A 24,882-nucleotide genomic window follows, 5' to 3' on the forward strand; every position below is an offset into this window, starting at 1 on the left:
CCCATTTTTATGATCTCTTGGAGATACAGTCCTAGAAGCGGTATTGCTGGGTCAAAGGGTATGCACATTTTTGTAGCCCTTTGGGCATATTTCCAAATTGTTCTCCAGAATGGTTGGATTAGCTCCATATATTTTAGAAATGAGGCCTTTATCACAGACTCTAGTTGCAAAAATTCTTTCCCAGTTTTATGCCTCCCTCCTAATCTTGGTTGCATTGGGTTTGTTTGTGCAAAAACTTTTCAATTTAATGTAATCAAAATTATCCGTTTTGCACTTCTATCTCTTGTTTAGTCAAAAACGTCTCCATTCTCCATAAATCTGATAAGTACACTATTCCTTGGTGCACTAATTTGTTTATAGTATCAATCTTTATACCTAGATCATGTACCCATTTGGATTTTATTCTTGTGTATGGTGTCAGACATTGGTCTGTGCTCAGTTTCCACTACACTGTTATCTAGTATTCCCAGCAATTTTTGTCGAATAGTGAGTTCTTATCTCAGAAGCTGATGTCCTTGGGTTTATCATACAGTAGATTGCTGTATTCATTAACTACTGTGTCTTGAATACCTAACCTGTTCCACTGGTTTACCCATTTGTCCCTTAGCCAGTACCAAATGGTTTTGATAATTGCTGTGTAACAGTTCTTTTTGTGGTGACAAAGAACTAGAAATCAAAAGAATGCCCATCAATTGGGGAATGGCCAAACAGGTTGTGGTATATGAATGCAATGGAATACTATTGTGCCATAAGAATGATGAACAGTCAGACTTCAGAAAAACCAGGAAAGACTTATATGAATTGATGCTGAGTGAAAAGAGCAGAACCAGGAGAATATTATATACATTAACAGCCATAGTGTGAGAGGACTGTTTCTGATAGACTTAGTCCTTCACAGCAATACAAGGACTTTAAATATTTCCAAAGGAGTCTTGAAGGAAAATGTCATCCACATCCAGAGAAAGAACTATGGAATCAGAAACGCAGAATGAAGCAGGCTATTTTATCTTCGTTTCATTTTGTTTTGGTTTTTCTCATGGTTTCTCTCATTTATTTAATTCATCTATGCAACATGACTAATGTGAAAGTGTGTTTCATAAGAATGTATGTGTAGAACCCATATAAGATTGCATGCCATCTCAGGGATGGAAGGGGAGAAAATTCAAAACTTATTAAAATGATTGTTGAAAACTGAAAACAAATTATTTTTTCTTTAAATTTAAAAAATAAGGAGGTTGGATTAAGTGACCTTTAAGCTTCTTGCCAACTTTAGATTTGTGATCCTCAGTACCAAGTCATATTTGAGTTGCTATCTCTATGGTAAAGGGAGTTCTCCAAACTCCCAAAATCAAAGATTTTTCTCATTTTGCAATAATAACATTGAAAATGAATTAAGTGGTTTTCACATGGTTTCACAATTAAAACCAGAGCTCCAAGTTGAACTTTTTTTCCCATTATACAATTTTACTCATTATAGCAAAGGCCATTTATATTGGGCTATGGGAATATACTTTGTTAGACATATTTGGATATTATATCCTGGAAATTCATATCATTTCAGACAGCATGCCCTCAGTGGAAAGAATAGACATGTGTAACTATGATTTGAGCAATGGTCAAAGTGTACATCATGTCTCAGCCTATTTTCCTCCTTTCCTTTGATCTAACACATACTTCTTACTGAAAACTGGTCAGAATTCTCAGAGTTTACCTCAAACTGAACTCATTTATTTTCCATTCTTATGATATCATGGAAAGAATTACTGAAATTAGAACTCAAAAGACCTTGGTTCTGGTTCTAGTTCTTTCATTGAAGAGATATGTTGGCCAGCATCTATTTTTCTTTTTACTGTGTTCCAGGCACTGTGTTAAGAGGTGAAAATACAAATACAAGAAAAATGAAAGATAATCTCAGTTCTCATAGACCTCCCATCTTATAATGGGGGAAGATAACCCATAAGAGATAGATGAAAGGTAGATGGTATGGGGAGGTGAAGACATGGTAGACAATTAGGTGAAGACATGGTCAGAGAATTAGGAAGGAAGCAAGGAAAGGAATGTGAGCAAGACATTTCCACAAATTGGTGGTTCCAAGAGGAGTTCACCAAAGCAGGGGCTTTAGGGGGATTTTCAAGAGCAAGACAACTTCTAGGGAATGGAAGGAAGGAAACGAGCATTTATTAAGCATCTACTATGTACCAGGCATTGTGCTAAGCACTTTACAAATATTTCATTTGATCCCCACAACTCAGCAAGAAGGTACTATTATTATCCTCATTTTATTCATCAGGAAACTGAGGCAAACAGACTAAGTGACTCATCCATGGCCACACATTAAATGTCTGAAGGCAGATTAGAATTCATGTCTTCCTGACCTCAGGCCCACTGCTTTTATCCACTGTGCCACCTAGCTACTTATAAGATGTGATTCACCTTTGTAGAGTTTTTTTTTTTCACAGAATACACGCACACACACACAAACACACACATGTGCATATATATGTTATGTTTATCATATTATATTATATTATATTTAATTGTATATTCTGGTTCACTTTGAAAATGGTAGATCTATCTTCTCCTCACAAATTACTTTGTAGTTCCCTGAAATTTTTATTATAAGCTCTTAGATTTAGAACTGGAAGATGTCTTAGAGTCCAAATAATCCAACCACCTCATTTTACAGATGAGTGAACTGAGTCCCAGAGAGATTAGTAATTTGCCCAAGATCACCAAGATAAATAAATAGCCATATTGGATCTTCTGGGCAATAGCAGTGACATTGATCATAAATGCTCATTAACATTTTTGCTTTAATAAACTTTGTGTTCAATGAGCAGTCACTTCTAAAATGGGGGGAGGGTCTTTGATAAGAGTTTGGGTGTGCCTTATTCAAGAATTCAACAATGAATTACAAATATTTAAAGTTAGTATGTAGATTACTTTAAAAATATTCTTTAGTCATGAGAGAAGGACTATGTTACTATTTTCCAGAAAACATGGATTATCTTTTCCATTAATATCTCTATTTTCAAATTTATTGGAACAAGTTGTTTAGTTCTTGTACTTTTATCTCCAAGTGTCTCCAGTGCCTCACACATAGTAAGAGCTTTTGGTGGACACTTGGTAGAGAATGCCTGTGTGGAAAAGGTATTCATTTCAGTATACTGAACTACAGTTGTCCTCCACATTGCCATCCTTTGTAAACTTATAACAGAAACAGCTATTGACCCCTTTGCTAGTACCTGTTTAAAATTTTTATTGTGATTGATTTTTCATATATCTGTTTGCTGAAGGTTCAGGAATATAATTTATTCCCATGAAATTTTATCCTAACAGTCATTTTTGTTATTACAGGCAGCCAGTGTGACACCTAAATCACCTTCCACTGACATCTTCGATATGGTTCCTTTTTCTCCCATAACTCCTCAGTCATCAACACCTACTCGCAATGGTACACAGCCTCCTCCAGTACCCAGTCGTTCTACAGAGATAAGTACGTTCTGTAACAATTCTATTTCCTATTGTTTTGTACGTGGTATTCATGACAAACCAAATAATGTTTATTACTATATACATATAATTTTTATTACTTCTTGGTATTATAAACAAAATATTCTACATCCCTAAGCCAATTCATTCCAACTTATACATAAAATTACTAATGCTGCTGTTATAAACAATTTAAAATCTTTGTGTGGGAAATGAAACTTAAAAAGCCTCATGTGTATGTATATATTGGGTATGTGTATATGTATATGGACATATACATAAACATATATGTGTGTGTATGTATTTACCTCACTGCACAGAATATTCAATTTGTTTTCCCTTCAACTTAAACATCAATTCTAGCAAGTGTTCAATGTATATCTGTTATGTGCTATGCATTAGAAATACAAAGAAAAAATAAATTGTCCTTGTCCTCATGGTGCTTAAATTCTGAGAGGATTACATATATGTATTCAAACATGTAAAGACAATCCAAGGAGAGAGAGGAGTCACAACACTGGGTGTGTGGGGGTGATGATTGGAAAGGCTTTGTAAGGTAGGAGATGATACTTGAGCTGAGCCTCGAGACTCTATAGAGCATCTGTTTTTGTTTGGTTTTGTTTTGAAACTTCATTCTAAAACTTCGTTCTTCTTCTAGGAAACTTTAGTGATGATGGTTGTAAGTTAGGGAATAGAAAGTTATCCCAGGTTGCATGGGCTTTGGAAGTGAGAATTCTTTCTAAAATGTTACCCACAAGCCCCCAGAGGCTTTCTTTTTATTAATTGAACAGAGTAAATATTTCAAAGCAAGAGCAATTAATGAAACAGCAGAGTAAAAATAGCAACAGAATATTCCCCCCGCTCCTCCAGATGTTCAGTTCCCTAAAGCATAAACACATATATTTTCAGTGCAAAGAGCAGACTTGCAGGGACACACCTGGTGCCAACATGGAACTTACATGGAGGGGCAATTCACCCTTCTGACACCACTGCACACCGAACACTGCTCCTCTCTGGTCTTTGCTTTCCAGCTGTTTCTTATTGAGTACCACTGAATCCACTGAATTTGGGCTGAATACCACAGTTCCCTTTCAACTGGTCTTTCCAAGATCACTTCCTGCTTACCTAATGCCCTGTCTGACATTTGCAAAGAATGCTGTGGTTACCAACCTTCTTTCTTTCAGGAGGCTCTAGCTTTATCAGCAAGATCCTTCAACCCCCTTCATTATCCATAGGGAGGTGGGGTAGAGGAAGGGAGAGGGTGGAGAAGAGGTAAATAAGAGTTCCTTCCACAGATTTCTCCTCAGTCAAATGTCTCATTCAAAGCTCTTCCCCTCATCCACACTCCTCAGAAAGGAAAATACCATCAGATTATGTTATAGTAATTAGCATTAAGATTTAGAGAGCTGGAAAGGCAGCTCTTTGATCTTTTTCTTGATCTCTATATTTTTCTGCTGCTTCTGAGGCTCTCACTTAACTTATGGTCAGAAAACCATCTGAATTCCTACTTAGCAATTTTTTTAAAGGGCTGTGTGCTACGGATTGCACTAAATCATGAGAATAAAAATAAAGACAAAACCACGATCCCTGCTCTATACGAGGAGCTCACATTCTGATGGAGACTACATGCAAAAAATGGTACATACAAGATATATTCAGCGTAAATGGAAGTAGTCCATTTAAAGGGATTTTGAAGATGGGCGCTTAGGAGAGTGGGAGATACCTACTGTGGGTCTTATCATTCCCCTCTGGCTAAGGCAAATGCTGCCTGGGCTCTACTTCCTCAAACAGAGCTAAATAATACTCTTATGAAGAAGTGACTGTTAGCATCCCCTATTCTTCTGTTCTGACAAGGGCTGGTAAATTGATAATTATGAAATTATGAAATGGAGGCAGGCATGCCTGGTTCTCTGGGTACTCACAGGGAAAGACCATCATGGCAATAGGAAATGGCTACAATCACACATTAATAACTACAGTGGGGGAAAACAGCACAAGGTACAGATGCAGATGACATGGACACAGGAGAGGTTATTGTGAAGGCAGGCAGGCTGAGGAAGAGGATAGGGAGGGGGAGAGGCAGAAAGAATCACTCACTTAGTGATGTATTAGATTTGGCAGCACTTGGCAGCTTGGACCTGACAGAAATGGAAGAGAACTTAGGGAGCAGGAGCTTGAGCTCTTGTTTTTATAGGGGTTTGGACAGAATACAGACTAACTCTTATCTCTGCCACTTTAGGGTGCGTTCAAAGTTGTCAGTAAAACTTTAAAGTTAACATGTCCATATCATCTCAGAATTCTCAGCAACATTTGGTGATCTGCTGGTCTTTTACTGTGGAGGTTTGGGATTTGTCTGGGATTTATATATTATAGGGGCTGAAGGGCACTGACAACAGCAGCTCAGTGGTTTCCACTGATTCAGCACATATTATCAAGAGGTGATATTTGGTTACTATGAACTAGTGTGCATATATACATATATGTGTATATATATATACACACATATGCATACACATACACAAATACATTGTATATACGTATTACATGTGTAGAGGTATGTGTATATATGTATATGCATATATACATATATACACACATACATATGTATTTTGTATATTGTAAATTGTGCTCCTTTGATCTTTAAGATGGTTTATGTGTCTAGGTGCTCCTTTGCTATCTTATTTTCTGCTGCTGCCACTTTATACTGGCTTCTTATAAACTTATTCTACTTCCTAGAGGGTAGGATCAGAGAACCAGAACAAGACACAATTTGGAGAGCATTCTGGAATTATGCCCAAAGAGTTATTAATTAAACTGCTTATAGCCTTTGATCTAGCAATGCTACTACTACGTCTGTTTCCCAAGAGGATTAGAGGAAAAGGAAAAGCATCTCTATGTTTTAAAATATTTATCACAGTTATCTTTGTGGGGGCAAAGTACTGGAAATTACAGATAGGCCCATCAATTGGGAAATGGTTGAACAATTTGTGGAATATGATGATGATGGACTACTGCTGTGCTATAAGAAGTGATGAGCTTGATGATCTTAGAAGAACATGGATGGACTTACATGAAATATTGAGAAGTGAAATGAGTATAACCAAAAGAACATTGTACACAGTAACAGCAATAATGTTTTAAGAACAACTCTGAGTGACTAACTCATTTTGACTATTATAAATCAGCAAATTAACTAAAAAAGACACATGAAGAAAGACACTATATTCATTCAGAGAAAGAACTAATAGATGTATAGAATGGTTTTACAGACACACACACACACACACACACACACACGCATGCATGTATCTCTGTCTAATGGTAGCCATCCCTAAGTTGGGGGAGAGGGAAGAAGTAAAAAAGGAACATTGCATGATAATTTTATTACATATTTAAAAGGAATACAAACTGTACATAATAGATTTGCAATTTCATGTACAATCATCTTTATTCTGCTATGTTATGAAAATGCTTATTTTGTTTCTTAAGTTGAGTGAAATTAACTTTTTTTTAAAAAAGAGATAAATTTTAACACAAATGGGATGTCAAATGAAGATTGAAAACCCTTATCCTCTTTCCAACAAACTTGTTAACCAGGACTTTCTGCCTAACTTTCTGGTCTCTACAGTTATGAGAAATTTATCAGGGCGTAAGTTTCTTTGTATTTTCCTTGAAGTGCTGTTTTCAATTTTGATCTCTTTGGCAAAGGAATTGTGCAATATCATGTAAATAGGCACTGTAAGACCTCTTTCTAAATCCACTGTAAAGGATTTTTGTGTTCCTTAATTAAGTCACTGACATCTTTATTGGTCAACAGAATATAAATAAAGGTACAGCTGTACATTTTTCTTTGGCATTTTGTCCATAAGAAATATAGCTAATTTCTTTTGTGAATTAGCACGTAGCAAATTTATTTTCAATGGTACTGCACCTACCATATTTTAATCTGTGCCCTCCATCACGAAGGCTGAATCAGTGGCTCCCAGTGGGAGGTCATGGCCCATCATCTATCATTTATGGAGAACTGAATGGTCTAAAATGGAAGCCAGTTTGTTATTTAAAAAAAAAAAAACATGTCTTAAATTGTTGATCCTTTGTTATGACATTGAGAATAGTACTAATGTTCCTGTAGTGCTTCACAGAAGCAAAGAAATCGTACATCTTTGTGTCTTTCATAGGATCTAGAAGAGTTCCTTTTACAGAACAGATGCATATCTATCGAGCAAGTGTTATAAACATGAAATCATAATACATTTATGATGGAATTCAGTTGTTAACCAGTGTTGCACAGGCATGTAAAAAAAAAACAACAAAATTTTGTTTGGTTGTGTTCTTTTTTTTTTTTACAGGCATGTAAAAAAAAAAAGAACACAACCAAACAAAATTTTAAAAAACAAACCCAACAACCAAAGACCCATGTGAAGTTCAAAGACTGTCCCCTTGTCTCTGTTCTCCATTTCTATAGGGTAGGGTACCCTTCGTTGCTCTACGTTCTCCTTTGACAGTCTGGTGAAACCTATTGAGCCCACCTTCAAATAATGTTTTTAAATGCATAAGATTAAATATTTGTGATTAGTAATACAATAACTTATGTTTCAATAAAGTCAACCATGAGACTATTCATGGCATCTACCATGTTCCAGGCACTGTGCCAAGCTTGGGCAAAACTAAATTCAGGAAACTAATATAAATAATAATTCATGAAGCTAATATAGAGGAATGCTCTTATTTATCTGTGTTTGTCAGCTTCATAAGAGAAAAAAGAAAAGAAAAAAATTTAAAATTTCACTTAATACATTTTAAATTATATGAATGAAATTTTAACAGAATAGTTGATTAACATGTGTTCTTTGTAAATTATGCTAATATTCAACAAAGTGTTTCTGGGCTCTGTAGATGTTTCCTTAGGTCATCATTTGATTAAGAGGAGCCTGTGTCAACAAAGCGCAGAATTAAAATGGAGAATTGGCCAAATAATTATTTCATGTGAACAATAAAAGTAATCAAAGTGAATAATTTTCCCATTAAAATAATCTATGATTTCATTCATTGCCTGAATCCCGTGATTTCTATGCTACTAAATTGTTTATTTCTTTTATTCCAGAACGCGACCTTTTTGGAGCAGAACCTTTTGACCCTTTTAACTGTGGAGCAGGTGACTTCCCTCCAGATATTCAGTCAAAACTAGATGAGATGCAGGTGACTACTTCTTTATTACTAGAATAAATTGTATTGGCACGTAAACACTTATCTACCCATAGCCCTGGCTTGTTACTTTTTACGGTGAATAGCCAAAGAATCACAATCCTGGTTTGTTTGTTTTTGTCACCATTAGCTAGTGGTCTGTTAGTATAATATTTAGGTTAAAAGTCAGGACATAAATGTTCTGAAGTGTATTTCTAGTCCTTAAAATGCCACAGCAAAAACTTTAGATAAGGAACACCATCTTTTAATGTATTTTACACCTGGGACAAATATACCCTTTCTCTCCTTGCTCGTCTCTTCCTCCCTCTCTCTCTTTCTCTGATTCTCTCTTTCTCTGTCTCCATGTACGCACACGCACGCGTGCACACACACACACGCGCACTTTAATACTGAACCTTTGAAACTGGTGCCAAGAACTCCTAACAAGAATACTCTCTCCCAATGGGGATAGGCACCTACTCTGCAATTTACAGTCTTAAAGAATTGCCTGAAGCATTGAATAGTTAATTGACTTCCCCAGAGGCAGGTTCTTCTCTCTGTCTATTCTGCCTCTCTGTCACAGTTTGAGGGTTTTAAAGAATATTTTGTATTTTTTGGATAACCTCTACTAAAATAATAGTCTAACGTTCTGCCAACAGAACATATTTCCAGTTGGGAATTGCTTTGATTACGGGCTTGGTAACAAAATATATCTAGCAATCAAAGATCAGACTAACTTTTTTTGCCATTAATAGAATGTGTATGTGTATATATACCATACTGTATGTATTCACTAGATCAACATGTACGAGTGTGTATCTCTCTCTCTTCTCTCTGTCTCTGTCTCTCTCTCTCTCTTTCCCCCTGTTTCCCTCTCCTTTTCCTTCCCCCTCTCATACAAATGCATATTCTATTAATAGAAAAATAGCTAGTGTAATCTTTGGATGGCAGAAATAATCTGCGTTTAAGATATCTACACACATGTATATGTGAGAGGCATGTATGTGTAAGCACACATACAAGACAGATATGAGAAATATGTATGCACACAGAGGAAAATCCCATGAATTTCAATAGGGATTCATATCTTTTTAAATGATAATAGAGATTGATCTTACTGATTTTTTCAAAATTGTTAATAGCAAAGCAGTGTGGCATGATCTCAAGTGCTAGTCCTGGAGTCAGGGAGACCTGGGTTGAAATCCCATCTCTGACCCATTCTAGCAGAATGACCATGGGCAAGTCTCTTCACCTTTCTGAAACCCAAACCAATTTCTAAGACTTCACATATTGACATTATTTAGAAGACTGAGCTTCTATATATGCAGGAAGAAATCAATAAAACATCTAATACATCCATAGAGAAGAAAAAAGTATTTTGCTAATAGTTTGTAATAACTCTTGAAATTTTTATAGGAAGAGAAGTAATGCACAGAACAGCTTGATAAGGAGTATCTTTTCTTGTATCATCTTCATTTTTTTAATAATTGTGATGAACTAAAAGAAGTTAAGTCTAAAATCTCTATTTCAAGAAACATAATTGACAAGCCTAGAAGCATCAGTTAATTATTCACTAATTCTTCAGCTCATCCCTTTATGCTGATGTTGCTAAGCTCATTTAATACAAAGATGAGATCAGTCCACTGAGATGAATTTGAACATTCCTTTAAAATACTTTATTTAAAAAATTTGACCCAAAATGTTTGTTGTCATGACTTAAAATATACAGGGAAATTAGTGAAGGTATGTAGTAAGTAAAATAGGCATTAAAAGTAAATAATTTTTACCAGAAAATGAAAATTAATTTTGCTTGTTGATTCTCTTATATAAGTGGAATATTGGCAGGAAAAGAAAGGGCGTTAAATCTGGGTACATTTTTAGTGTGTGTGTGTTAGGTAGGGTGTAGGTCTTTGTGTCTGTATATCTAACCTAGAGATGTCCTATACAACACCCACTGCCAGAGCAAAATGAAAATGCTAATGGAGGCATGTTTTAGTCACAAAATGGTGGATGCAGTGCATTTATGGATAGGAAAAGAAGCTCTTATCTTTAGTCCAGACTTATTCTTTAGATTTATTTTCCAAGTTTCTTTTGAATTGTCTTTGTTTTATATCTCTGAAAGCTATAGTATGACTAGTATTTAATATTAATTTTTCAACTTGAGTACTTAAAATATTTGATAACTATTAGAATAATTTGTAAAGCATATACTAAGCTGCAGTACTCTATTTTGATTGCTTCTAATACTTTCTGTCTTTTTTATCTTCTTGTGCTTTCATGGGGGGTAGCGCCAGAGATGGTTAGTATATAATTTCCATAATCATTTCACAATAACTTTTTGCAACTTAAATTTTTAATATTTGCATGCTTTAACTGACTTTGAAATGTTTCAACTGCTGTTTCACTCATATGTTTCTGGATTTTATGGCCTATTTCTATGTGCTTGTGTTTTTGCATTTTTACTTCAATGACTCAGCCGTATTGCCTGACTTCTTCTCCTGTATTAGTTAAACCTATTATCACAGGTTTCTATTCAGTAAAGTATAGTAACCTTTTGGCTAATATAAAGTTTGTGACAATTCTTTCCTTACAAATAGTTTTTGTTTGTTTGATTGTTTGCTTAAACCCAAGGCAGCACAACAAATTTTGTGAGCACCGCAGGCTTACAAGTATAAGGAGATGTCTGGCTTTTTCATTTGTTTTCAGAATAATAACATAGCTTGTCTAGAATATAAGCTCATTCATTTGAATTTGGAGTCAGTATGAAACTCATGTCAGAAAATTAGAATGGTATTATATTATAAATTATCAAAAATCAGTTACTTTGAAGTCTTTGAAGTCAGGTGTAGTGATTTTGATTTTAAGTTTGACTAAAAACTAGGAAGCTCTGAAAAAAAAGAAGAGTTACTGAAGTGGCATAGATCTGGCCTAGGTTAACTGTAAATAATTTTAATTATAAAAAATATTTTATTCTCAAAGAAAAAACACATTATGGCAATAATCAGGGAAGTATAGTCATAGAATAGCAATAATAATAGGTAATAGTCAGAAATAAATAATAAAATAAATCTAGGAAACACACTCACCTGCATTGTATCAGTTGTGCAAAGGTAATTTTGTACCTATCTCTGCTTTATAAATGCATGATTTTTAGTACATGCTTTAGTACAACATTCCAGAAGAATGTGAAGATGAGCCTTGGCAGCTTTCAGGAAGTTGCCCAGTTTGGAAAGACAACAACTGGGCATCCTAAGCTTCTCTCAAGCCTCCATTCAAAGCAAAGCACGTTAGTAAACCAAAATTGAACCTCTTTGTCCTTGAACGGATTTATCTTTTGGATTTTAAAATGCTCAAAGAGCAAATAGCATCATTTCTTTCTCAAAGGCTGCAAGTGTAAATGGGAGCATCTTGGTTCACTCCATCAGATGGGCAATATACAGGTAGTTATTTCTGCCTCAGAAGTAGCTAAGCATTCCTATAACTCCATTGGAAAACTTGGGCATTTTAAAATGATTTCCTGTCTTTAATTTTGATGGCTTCATTCCTGAGGCCATTTATTTGAAGGATTTTCTGCAAAACAATGACAACAACAAACACACAAGAGAGGCTTTTTTTCAAACTCTTTGCTGATAGCTGGATAAGTTAGTTGTGTTTGTCCTTCGTTGCTGAAGAAGACTGTGCCATCAGAGACATGAAGACATGACTTGCACTTGACTTTGCACCAGCCTCACTTCTCCTCCAGAGCCATCTGAATCCAGTGACCAGATATTCATCAGGATGACTGGAGATGACCCAGGATGAGGCAGTTGGGGTTAAATGACTTGCTCAAGGTCACACAGCTAGTGAGTGTCAAGTGTCTGAGGTGAGATAAGTTAGTTGAGTAACTGTTGAAAAAGGATATAAGGTCTCACATGACTTGTTTCTGATGAAACTACATTAGGCTCTTTTTGATCACTATTTCCTTTTCTAGATGTCCACTATCCATCTCTTTAATAATATGTTCTAGAATTTTGCCAGGAATTGATGTTAAGCACATTGGTCTGTTGTTCTCTGATCTTCTCCTCTTCCCTTTTTTGAGAAATGGGACAGTGTTTATCCTTCTCCAGGCTCATGGCTCTCCACCCATTCTTGATGCTCCTTCATCTGTCACCTCAGCAATGACATCGTCTTGTTCTTTAGCTTCCCGAGGATGTAGTTCATTCAGTCTAGTTCAAATGATCAAGGGCAGATAAGTGTACTCATAGACAGATGCTTTCTTATCTCACTGTCAACTACTTTTCCTGCCCCAAAATCCTAAAACTTGTTAGAGAAAGCAGACTTACAATAATAATAATAGTAACAACTGAGTAGTCCCTGTGTTCTCTACACTCAGAACCATCATTCCACATTTCTTGATTCCTTCTTTTTTTTTATTGTTGCTCTCCTTGGTCTTCATCCCCATTCTCAACTCATTCTGAAATGTGATACTCCAGACATAATTCTTACAGTACTCATCTTCTAGTGTTTGCCATTGTTTCTGTCTTTTGGACAATTCTTGAAATCCAAGTTGGTTATCAATCAGACAATTTCATTATTTCTCTTCACTGGAATCATTTCTTTTTTGTGTTTTCATTATACAATTCTTGAGAACTTTCTCAATTGCCTTTCCCTATAAAAAATATAACCCAATTAATCCTACCCATCTTTCCTATATCCGGTTTTCTTAAATGAGGGTCCACAGATCCTGAAGAAGTTATGGATATATTCCAATGGGTCAGTGAAATTGGATGGGGAAAATACATCTTTATTTTCACTAAGCTCTAAGTAAAATCTAGTATTTCCTTACTCCCTGTGCAAGTCATTTAAATGAAGTTTGTCTCAGTTTCCTCAGTTGTAACATGGTGATAATATATCTTCCTCATAGGACTGTTGAAAGGATCAAATGAGACAACATCTGTACAATGTTTAGCACAATGCCAGGCACATAGTAGGTGCTTCATAAATGCTTATTCCTTTCCCTTCCTTCAACTGTGAATATAGGCATCAAACATTATTCTGAGAAGGGGTTCATAGGCTTCACCAGTTTACCATAACACACACACACACACACACACACACACACACACAGAGTTTAAAAAAAAAACTGCTATAAAACTTTTGAAATCTGCTTTTCCAAAATCCAGGGTGTTTTTCAGACTATTTTCAGTTTCCTTCTCTTTTGTTATAAACTCTGTGTGATAATGGCCACTTCCTTCCAAGATTCTCAGCCTTTCCATTCTAGCAACAATTTCTTTCTCATTGGTGAGATTTAGATCTAGAGCAGAGTTTTCTCTTGCTGGTTACCACAGTAATATATATATATATATATATATATATATATATATGTGTGTGTGTATATATATATATATATGTGTATATATATATATATATATATATATATATACAAGTAATATATTCCATTTCTGAATGAAGCCTTGAGATCTTGAGCTTTATTAATGACTCTTTTCATACACTTTCTTCTTCTGTGAACTGAAGATCTCAGTGACTCTTCATCTTGGTATTTCATTCCTACTATCTGTGCTATCTTGTGTGGTGGGTATACAGAGGCAATTTTCTCTTCCTTCTTCCTTTTTCAGTTTTAAGAGTTACTGATTACATTTGTAAGACTTTGGCCAGATGCAGTCTTACCAGATTATGTGAGATGTACTCTATTCCCGGATAAGAGCCAGTTAGATTTATATTTTAAGCTGTGATCCAAAAACCCAAGTCAGATAATATAGTTTAAAGAAACCATTTACTACCCAAATCTGTCTTCTTTTCTTCAGCCTTTGCCTTTGATGGGCAATAAAGATGAAAACACCACCTGTGCTCTCTTGTTCTTCAGTTCCTTTCTCAAGATAATGTTGACCACGTTAGCTAGGTTCCTTCTGGCACTATCATGTATACCATAAATCACAAGATATGAATTTTTGTCACCTATTTTTCAAGGGAAATTCTTTTTTTATATATGGTCCAGGAAGACAATAGACCTCTCACTTCTAGTCCGGTAGGTTTTTTTGTTTGCTTGATTGTTTTAATTCACCATGCAACCTCTAAAGGCTATTTTTTCTGCCATGCTTAATTAGTCTAATTTTTGGTTTTTTTTATTTTTTAACATCAGTAAATCACACGCATTTAAGGTACTCGTGAAAATACTTAGGTTTCTATCCGCTGATTGAACTATGAATTGGATGTGATATGAAGACCAGCCTTGCTAAGTTCTAAGATGTTCATCACACCACTAATCACAGGATGATGAGATTTTTTAGCCACAAGCCTCTCAGAAATCATTTGTTAAGTTGAAGAAGTACTATAGTCTGGGTCAGTTAAGAGATAAACAGAGAGAGATAAATATAGCATTTGTTTGTTGCTTACTTTGTACCAGGTATGGGCACTTACTTTGTGCTTATGGGAGAAGATAACACTTGCGAGGGACTTTGCTAAAAGGATTTCCTTGGGGCAGCATGGAATAGTAATCTGGGAGAACTGCCCACACCTACAGAATCAAAGAGTTTTAAAGTATCTCCTTTAGATGAACATTAGATGGACAACAAACCAGTCCCTCCTGGCAAAATAGAATGATGATCTCATCAACAAATTTATTTAACTTTGTCCCAGTAATTATAATTATATTTTCACTAGTTAGCAACTAGTAAGAATCTGCATGAATAGTGTAACAAAACCAGAAAGCCCTTGCTGTAGTTATCTATAATACAATTATGTTACTATTAGTGGTTGATTTATCTAGGTATAAAACCAGCATATATGTCTTTATTATGCTATTGGAAATTTTTATTTTAATAGCACTATGGAATTCCAAAGAATTTAAAAATGTACTTTGAAGCCAACATTCTATGATCATATACAAAAGAGGGGAAGAAAAATAATCATATTAAAAATAAACATAGGCAAAAATGTTTGATCACAAATCCTTTATGTGAACACTGATGTATACTTTTTAAAAAATAAGTCAGTGCATCATTATAGATTGTATTAGTTTCTGTAAATAAGGATAGCACTGTTTGTTAGAGAATATTTTCAGAATAACAAAAGGAAATTAACTGGTAAGAAACGTACATTATCCACACAATAAATCTCACAAATCCCAGAGTGATAAAATTAAATTATTTTGTGCAAAAAAAGATAAAACTGTTTTTTTAAAAAAAATTCAGTTGTAAAACATTGGCTTTGGTAAAGATAGTAAAAATGGAAAATTTTGTGATTTGTGAAAACTCCTTGAGAGCAATTGTTTATATTAGTGTGTCCTTTGCTGGAAATATTATGTTAGTAAAAAGTTGAAAAACTTCATTTATGTACTTCATTTTAAGCTAAACATTTCAGTGATAAGCCTGAATCTTTATTAAGTTTGATTCCTATTCTCATTCAGTTCATTTTTCTGTCTCTGATCCATATGTATCAGGGGTGGTTTATACCACAAAATCTTACCTTAAAGTTATTTGCCTATCAGTTGTCTCACATGCTCTGAAGCTATTATCCTACCTCCTACCCTCCCTGAAGAGTCAGGTCTTCAGAGCTCAACTATTAACTCTAGTGTAATCCTGATGAATTACTTGTATCTTCTAGTGCTATGGCTCATGAGCCCCTACTGGTGTGCTTCCTACCATGAGATAAGTATCAGTTAAAGACAATTATTCAGCTACACTTAATTAGCCTCTAGAAAGGAATTTTTACCAGGATAGTACAATAAGAACATTTGGTACAAAGCTTTCTTCCCCACAAGTGTGTAATAACGCTTTACTGAAATTATATACAGAGTTGAGGAGAATGTTGGGCTTAAAATTAGGAAGCAGGCAGTGCAAAGGGATAACTCATAACTCCAACTGGCTTGTAAATTCTTCTCCTCCCTTTGTGGGTACTCAAGAATTTCCCTTTAGGTATGATATGGTTTATTTACTTGGCCCTTTGTGTAGTTTTGAAGCTATCCTTCCTTATCATGGCTCCAAGTACTGTACCTTGTGTTCTGAAAACAATATCAGGATGAGAACACCAATGGGAAAAACCTACATTCAAAGTTCATGAAGTGCTTTCCCAATGAAAGGAGTCCAAGAGAGATAGGAGACCTAAACAAAAGCTGAAACACTCCCTCCTCCCAAGTGATTCTTTCTCAGGGGTAGGTTTCTCTCCTCTCTTTAGCCAGACACTATAATCTTTTTGTCTCAACTGCCTTAACAGTTTTATAAAAGATCCAATGGGAGTGACCAAGTCCCTTAACTGATTAAAACAGAATTCCTGCCATACCTGCAGGACACCTTCATACCCAGGGAATAATTAAGATAAATTCTCCCTTGATAAAAGTATCAGAATTACATGGGAGGGGATGATTTCAAACGCATTTTCTCCTTACACTTGTATACCCAGTCTGATCTTACCAAAATTGGAAGAATCTAATTTTTAGGCACAATGGTATTGTGTCACATCAAAGAAGTTTCTTTGTTATGCCAAGTTGGACATGGACTAGCCAGTATACATTAGGCAATATTTCTCCACTGTGCTTCGCTGTCTCTTAAGTTTAGTTTAGAGGAAAGAAAGCCAATGGGTTTTATAACTTATTTTTTGATAATTAGGGCACAGTTTAGCCTAGAAATAAACATATGACCACATATAAAATAGTCTTTAAAGCATTTCTTTTCAAACTAATTTGCATTCTAAATCATTTTCCTAATGCTAGCACCAGGATTTGATGGTTACTATTTTTAGGTCAACTATAATAATAAAGGTTTTTGCCCTTGAGCTTATTAAAGATGATCTATCTTAAATTATGGTGGCTAGAAAAGGAACATGAAGCATTCTAAGAATAACTGAAACAAAAACATAGCATCCCTCTACCTTACCTATTGCTAATTTGTTGTTTGACATTCTCTCTTTAAAAATATTAGCTTTTATAAAATAATGATGCATTTTTATGACTTCAGTTTTAAGTGCCATATTTTCTAAATATTAAGTATATATTTATAAAAAATATGTACATGTCTAGGCCTAACACAAGGTAGAATATTACCTTAATTTTCATAAGGTAGCAAGTGTTTAATGTACCTTGATAATGAGGACACTCTTCTAGACACCTAGGAGCAGGATTTGCATCCTGAATAGATAAGAACCTTTTAATTATCTTTACAATAATTTTGCTACAAAGTCTTTGTACTATAGGTATAATGAATAGTGAGTGCCCTTCAGAACTTTCAGACAGTATAACTTATTACTTGCAGAGTTTTAAAGCTGTTGTACTAGTCTTGCCGATATCTTTTCTGCTAGAATTATAAGAGCCACTCCATTGACCTAATCAAGCATGAAAGTAATTCAGGGAAATGAAGCCAAGGCTGGACAGCACTAAATGCAGATTAGAGAAGGCATGAAACTGGCTGGATAAAGTCATAAATACTAAGGTCAGAGAAGGAGACTAGGTTTTTTATACTATAGGTTTTCTTCAGTGAAAAAAAAATACCTGGGAAAAATGCTTTAACTATAATGTGAATCATAATATAACATTTTAACTCTAACAGATTTTCATGAACGGCCATTTTTGGGGTAGAGCATCTGACCTCACAGACAATCATCTTCACTGAAGTAGTTTTGAAACAGGCATTATATCAGCTAAAATACCCAAAGACAGTTTATTCGTAAGCTTTCTACTATCTAATGTAATCTAATGAAGCTGTACTTGGTAGTAGCATGGTGTAAAGGATGCTGAATTTAGAGTCAGAGGATTTAGGTGGTTTTGCTACTTATTACTTATGTGACCTTGATGAAATCATTTGATATCCTGAAGCTGCAGTTTCCGCATTTGTAGAATTAGAAGTTTGGAGATGTCGCCTTAGGTCCCTTCCTGCGGTGATGGGATTCCATCCTGGCTGCGTTCCATGCTTTGAAATACTTTTAGCCGTATTCATTGAAATGTTTCATTATATTCTCTCTTACTGGTATATTTACTATGTAAATAAACCTCCTAAGATTTGCAGCCGGAAAGGAAAATCTCTTGAGGGGAAAAAAATTTGGGTATCCAACTTTCCCAAGGATCTCCCAAATGTTGTTGGGTAAAGGTAGCTTCAGTGTTGTTCCTTCTCTAGATTACAGTTGGTTTTTATAGTAGAGATGTAAACTTGGGATTGACTTAAACTAATCTCTAAATAATAATCTTTAATATTTGCGATAATGAAGTTTTTATACTAAGCTACTGTTTTCTGTTTTTGTTGGACTGTTGCCATCCACCCTTTTAATGGAAAAGCTTTTTTAGTGCTGAACTCCCCTAAGTAAACAATTTCCCCGTACACTTTTTTTAGCAGGAGGAGAGATACAAAGACCCCACCTTAATCATTTGTATTTTAAGTTGATACATCCTATTTAGCAGTTCATAATATTTTAATGAAATTTAAATTACTAAATTAAATAGGGATAAGTTGTAGGAAAACACTGGATACAAAATGGATTAAAGTTAAAATAAACAGAATATAACTATGACCATACTTTTTTGAGAGACCATAGTATAATGGTATTATCATAGAAAAACTCTGACCTGAGAATTGGGAGTCCTCAGATCCAGGTCTGGCTCTGCCATTAATTAGTGCAGTGAGCTGTTGGAAATCACTTAAACCCTTTGGGTCCTTAGTTCTTTCATATAAAGAATCAAGAATGTTTAAATAATCTCTAAAATCTCTTCCAAATCTAATATTTCATGATGCTATTAAGTTATTGGGGGGACATAAAAAAATCAAAAGCAAAGTATCATGCAACTTATCAAAAAATAACTTTTGGAACATTCCTTACAGGAATAATTCTTCTAACTCATTACATGGAAACCCCCCTGATATTATGTAAACTTTCTTCATGTGGGAAGCTGGGCCAAAGATCCTTTCAGGCTCTGCTTCCATTGACAGTAGAGTAGTCCACAGACTACTTTGATACTATGCACAAACTATTCCCAAATCTACACCCACCTCTCTGACAAATTAAGGTCTTGGCTTTCCCCCTTTTCTCTTCTTTTTAGTACATTGAGCATAGGCTTATATTTGAGCGATGGGAAAGAAGTGATAACACCTAGGAAAGGTTAAAGGTTTAGCAAAATTTTTCTGGGGACAAGGAGAGGTATAGTACTGGAAGTTCTAGGGAATATTTTCTCTTTTGCTACTGCCCTTGAACTCTTGAGGTCTATGACTTCTACATGTGTAGAGGGAAAGTTGTATGGGACTAGAACAGATCTGGAGCAACAGATCTGAATACATAGATGTATTCCAGATAAGTAATAGCAAATGATGCCATGAGAATGAAATGAAAGACAGAGCAACAGCAGCAAGAGTGAGAAAGGGGCATCTTAGTGTGGGGGAGGCAGTTTGTGGCAATAGTAACCTTAAACTTGAAGAAGAAGGTTCCCTTCTAGTTTAGGAAAGCCCAATTGAGAAACCCAGAGGAAGTCCTTTGGAAAGCAGGCCACAACGAGGTAGGTCTTAGGAAGGGCATATCATTTTATACCTTGGACAGTGGTGTTAGAAACATAAAAGAGAAAGAAATACTAGTCCACTCCAGTCCCTACGAGCATTATTCTGCAGCTTTCATGGACTTGAAGATTATCCACAATTCTATTAAATAAATATTCCTTAAGTAGTTATAACATGTAAGGCACTGTGCTAGGGTCTAGGGATACAAAAACAAATATTAAAAGAAAAATAGTTCCTACCTTCAAGGACCTTATTTTAGAGTCGCGTTGGCCTTGAAAGCCAGGGGAAATCTTGCAGATTAGATGCGGTAGGCAATAGAATTAAGTTCTTGAACAGGGGAGTGCCACAAGGAAAGGCCTGATGGTATAGCCAATAAACAAAAAAAAAACAAATAAATAAAGCAACTTTTTATAGTCTACAGAGTGTCCCAAAAGTTTTTGTTTAGATTTAAGCCACTAGAATTTAAAACTGAACTAAGACTTTTGGACCCTGTAGAGAGTACCAAAAGTCATGTGCTTCAAGGTTTGTATTTGTTTAATCTAACATATGTTAACCACAAAATTATTTTGAACATACAAACACAAATCAGAAATTTGTAGATACTTTTTTCAAAGAAAAGCACAACCAAACTCCCAAGGACCAAAGCATAAATAAAAATAATTCACATTTGTTGCAAATATAATAATAGTTTATCTGTAAATTTTTTGTGTTTGACGTTAACTTCTCTTATATACCAAGTTTTCCCAAGGGCATTTCCTACTCTAATGGTCATGTTTTGTTTTACAGGAGGGGTTCAAAATGGGACTAACTCTTGAAGGCACGGTATTTTGTCTCGATCCATTAGATAGTAGGTGCTGATGCCAAGAAGAAGAGATCCTGACTGTTGTATAACATTTCTTTTTATCATTGTTATTATAATGTGTAATACAAGTATTATCCATGTGCCAAAAATTTTTGATTTTAGACATGTTAACTTTTGTGAGATATGCTTTGGTGAGACTTAAACACAGATTCAGTGTTGACCTGTAAAATTGTAAAAAGCCACATCTGCATGTGAGCTATTCATTAAGTTACATCCTTCTGTTCCTTTCTGCTTCTGTTGGAGATAAATTTATATTACTAAAGAACAGAGAGTCCCCTAATTCTTCTTCTATTTTGGGGTTATAAGTTAGTACCTTTGGAAGCTACATTACCTTTTCTCAGTTCATTAAGATATTATTGAATTCTGCTCAACTTTAACTTAATAATTTTTTTGCTCGTAGTTTGAAAAAAAAGAAAGTATCTAACTGAAAACTCACGGTTAATCTAGGCACTTTGAAAAATCTGACTCTGACTGTATCTAAAGGATGATACACATGCTGACCAATTCAGTGGGAGGTAGCAAAATGGTTATTTGGTGGCATGAGAGCCCAAAAGAAGTGGTTTGGATTTTCAGTTAGCTTTGATGGCATCATGTAGTTATAACCAATTATTTTACCTATTAAACCTATGAAATTTTCATAAATCATGAGCCTTATATATCATTATATCTATTAGTTGCTTTCCATATCACTGGAGAATTTTACACTTTGAAAATAATGACCTCAGGTCACTAACTTTCAGACTGGTGAAATGATTAGTGAATAGAAGTTAAAAGGATAATAAAATTGAATGTACTTAGAATATGTAGTAGCAACATAGATGCCAGGTAACTCAAATTAGTATAATTCAATTCTTTACTATATTTCCTTTTCATCTTAAAAGTAAGATTTGAATCCACATCCAAGAAAATATAGAAAATCACTTTCAAATACCATCTTATTTCAAATGAGAATAATTATATAATAAAGTATATATAAGTTTCTAATTTGATAATACAGAGAAAATATATTTGAACATAGATTCTGCATATATTTACAACATATTGTACCAGTATTTACTTTAAAAAGCATTTTTCTCCACCAAAGTAGTCTGTCTCCTACTGGAATATTTTCCCTTGACGTTGCATTTGGTGCGTAGCAGAGTGCCTTGCATGTCATAGGCATTTTTATAAGTATTTGTTGAACTGAACTGAATCTCAGATGCTTAATTTGAGATGCCACAATTAGTGTTGGTACTTTAGCATCTATGGCAACCATTCTGTATGAGTAAGTCATCATTGTTAGTGATGTGATGTGACCAAATTTCACTTTAACCTGATTTCCCTAAAATGCAAATCATTATGTATAGTCATATAAATTAAGTTTCTTCTGGGGCTAGAGTATAACTGACTTGGATACTTATATTCCATTAATCATTAACATGGGCAATAAATTTTATTTAATTTTATTCACGATTCAGTTATGACCTTTTTCAGTGATTTTTTTTTTATTATACAGCCTTACACATGCTTAAAATGTATAGTAACTATAATAAAGTAATGCCCTAAAAGTAAATCTTATTAGGTTTCCCCTAATATTACTTTACTCAAAAAATTACTTACAGATTTGGTGATTTAGAAATAGATTGGGGGGGGGGGGATGGAAGTCTTCCCCCTAAAAAAAGAGTTGGGTTTTTTTTGAATTCATGAACATTTGCTTTTGTTCTGTATCCTAGATTAAATTAAATCTAGGATGTTCATGGAACATGGCATTTCTTTGAGTTTTTTAGTGTTTGAAGGTGTATATGAGTCTTCCTCTTTTCTGTTTTCTGTTCATATGTATCACTAATTTCAGAGTAGTATATGTTTCATAAAAAGAAGTCTTTATAATTTTGTTTGTCATATAGTATTTTGGAATTTGTATAATGAGGATGTTTAGTAGCCATATCTCAGTGGCTTTTTTAACAGATAGAATTTGTATTTTTATTGTACTTTAAAAAGCTTTATGTAATAAGCATATATTTAGTGGCCATTTACTATCAATGGTAACACAATGCAGTACTAAGATGATATTTGCACACTTAAAGAACTTTTTCTTTACTGATTTTTTAATGGTAATCAGGTATGAAAATGGCATGATTAATAATACATAACTGGTCATTCAGTTCAAAAATGCTTAATTTAGCAGTGCGTTTTTAATGAAAGATTTGGTTGAAAACTGTTTCTCTTTGTATTCTCAACGGTATGTTTGATTTTGCTGCAAATAAATGTTTTTAAGTAAATTCTGTTGTAATATTCATTCATTGAATATTCTACAGGGAATACAGAGATATCAAAAGCTAGTTGTATTTTCTTTGATGATTTTCCTTGTTATGAAATATACCAAAACAAAAAAAAAAGAATAGTATTTACTTAAATATCTGTCCAATTTTCACAAAGCTCCTTTAATTCTTGCAGTATAAATGGGTTTCAGTCACTCCAATTGCTGAAATATCTTTTAGTTGTGAAAATGATAAACAAAAAAAAAAATCAGAAAACATGGAGACAGAAGTTTTGGAGCCCCATATGCATGCATGTGTCTGTATGTGCATGCATATGTATTTTCTTGTAGCCAGACTATACTAAGAGCTGAACCCCAGATCATACTCTGTGAAATTCCTTTTTACTTCTTGAGTCTGATAATTAGAAAACTAATGAGAAGTGCTTATTTTCATGAGCATTTCTGGAGTGCTCTCTCTCTCTCTCTCCCTCCCTCCCTTCCTCTCCCCCCATCTTCTTTCCTCCCTCTCTCCCTCCTTCCTTCCCTTCCTTCTTCCCTCTCTCTGTGTCTCCCTCCTTCTCTCCCCCTCTCTTCTCTCCCACCATGTGTGTGTGTGTGTGTGTGTGTGTGTGTTCCATCTCTATGATGGAAATATCTTCATTAAAGTGACACACCTAATGGTGGCCTTAATTAAAGTAAATGGAGTCAATACTGACTTTTCTTTCTTTGAGACCAGTTTAACACTTACTAGCTGTGTGACTCTGAAAGAGTCACTTAACCAAAGTTTAAATTTTAATGAGGTAACAGTTTTTGACAGGAGCTGGCCACAAGAAAAGATGTGACCAAAAGTTTGAAGTTAAACCCTTTAAGAGACTACTCTGGATCTAAGAGTTGGGAAGGAGTCAGCATCTTCAAAAGATAAAAGGTGTCTGTAGTATAAGAGGGAAAAGCCAGCTTTCCTTAAAGAAAATTTATTAAAAATAAGAAAATAGTGAGTTGATTGAGCCATGTTCCCAGTGCAACAAAATGTTATGGCTCTTTTATGATTTGTCTCAAAGACTGTCTTCTTACTGATCACAGATACATGTTTATAAGTTTGATTTGTCATATTCTGTTAAATAATTAATAGCTATAATAAAATATATGTTTTTTGAAGTTTACTTATTTTATATATTTAAATAATTATATCTGGTTTTAAAGGTCTAATTGGCAGGAGTTACAGCTTAAACAATATTTCTCTCTCTCAAAATACCTACCTAGCATGTTTTAGGTCCTTAAAAAGTTATTTGAAATGAATTAAGAGGTTATATATAATAAAAGGGAAATAAGGCAGATATGGAAATAACAATAAATATTATGTGATACATACTAGAAAAATTACACAAACTGCTATAGGAGAGATACTTGTTTCTTGCTGTATTTCAAAGTTTGAAGACTTTGAACTAGAAAAAACCCAATTGTTTAACTGAGTTCTTATCTAACTTCCATTATGTTATTTTCTGAAATAGGTAAGATCATTTCAGTTGCTTCTTTCATGTTTCTCCCATGATGGTTTTTAATTTTTTATACAATTTCAATAGAGAAATGCTGGGATTTTGTTTTTAGATAGAATTCCTGAAGAAATGTTTGTGTTTAATTTT

At 34.5% G+C, this 24,882-nt stretch overlaps 1 protein-coding gene across 18 annotated transcripts in view; it reads left to right on the forward strand.

The window, feature by feature from the left end:
- The window catches only part of GULP1 (GULP PTB domain containing engulfment adaptor 1), a 383,611-nt gene extending 360,347 nt beyond the window's left edge, over positions 1 to 23,264 (forward strand). For all 18 annotated transcript variants that reach the window (XM_072612613.1, XM_072612612.1, XM_072612615.1 and 15 more), the window contains 3 exons: positions 3,358 to 3,496; positions 8,597 to 8,691; positions 20,931 to 23,264. In XM_072612613.1, coding sequence (XP_072468714.1) covers positions 3,358 to 3,496; positions 8,597 to 8,691; positions 20,931 to 21,002 — 306 coding nt within the window. In that variant the 3' untranslated portion in view covers positions 21,003 to 23,264. The remainder of the gene's footprint in view (positions 1 to 3,357; positions 3,497 to 8,596; positions 8,692 to 20,930) is intronic.
- Positions 23,265 to 24,882: the final 1,618 nt, after the last annotated feature.

Source organism: Notamacropus eugenii, chromosome 5, assembly GCF_028372415.1.
Source record: "Notamacropus eugenii isolate mMacEug1 chromosome 5, mMacEug1.pri_v2, whole genome shotgun sequence".
Lineage (NCBI taxonomy): Eukaryota > Metazoa > Chordata > Mammalia > Diprotodontia > Macropodidae > Notamacropus > Notamacropus eugenii.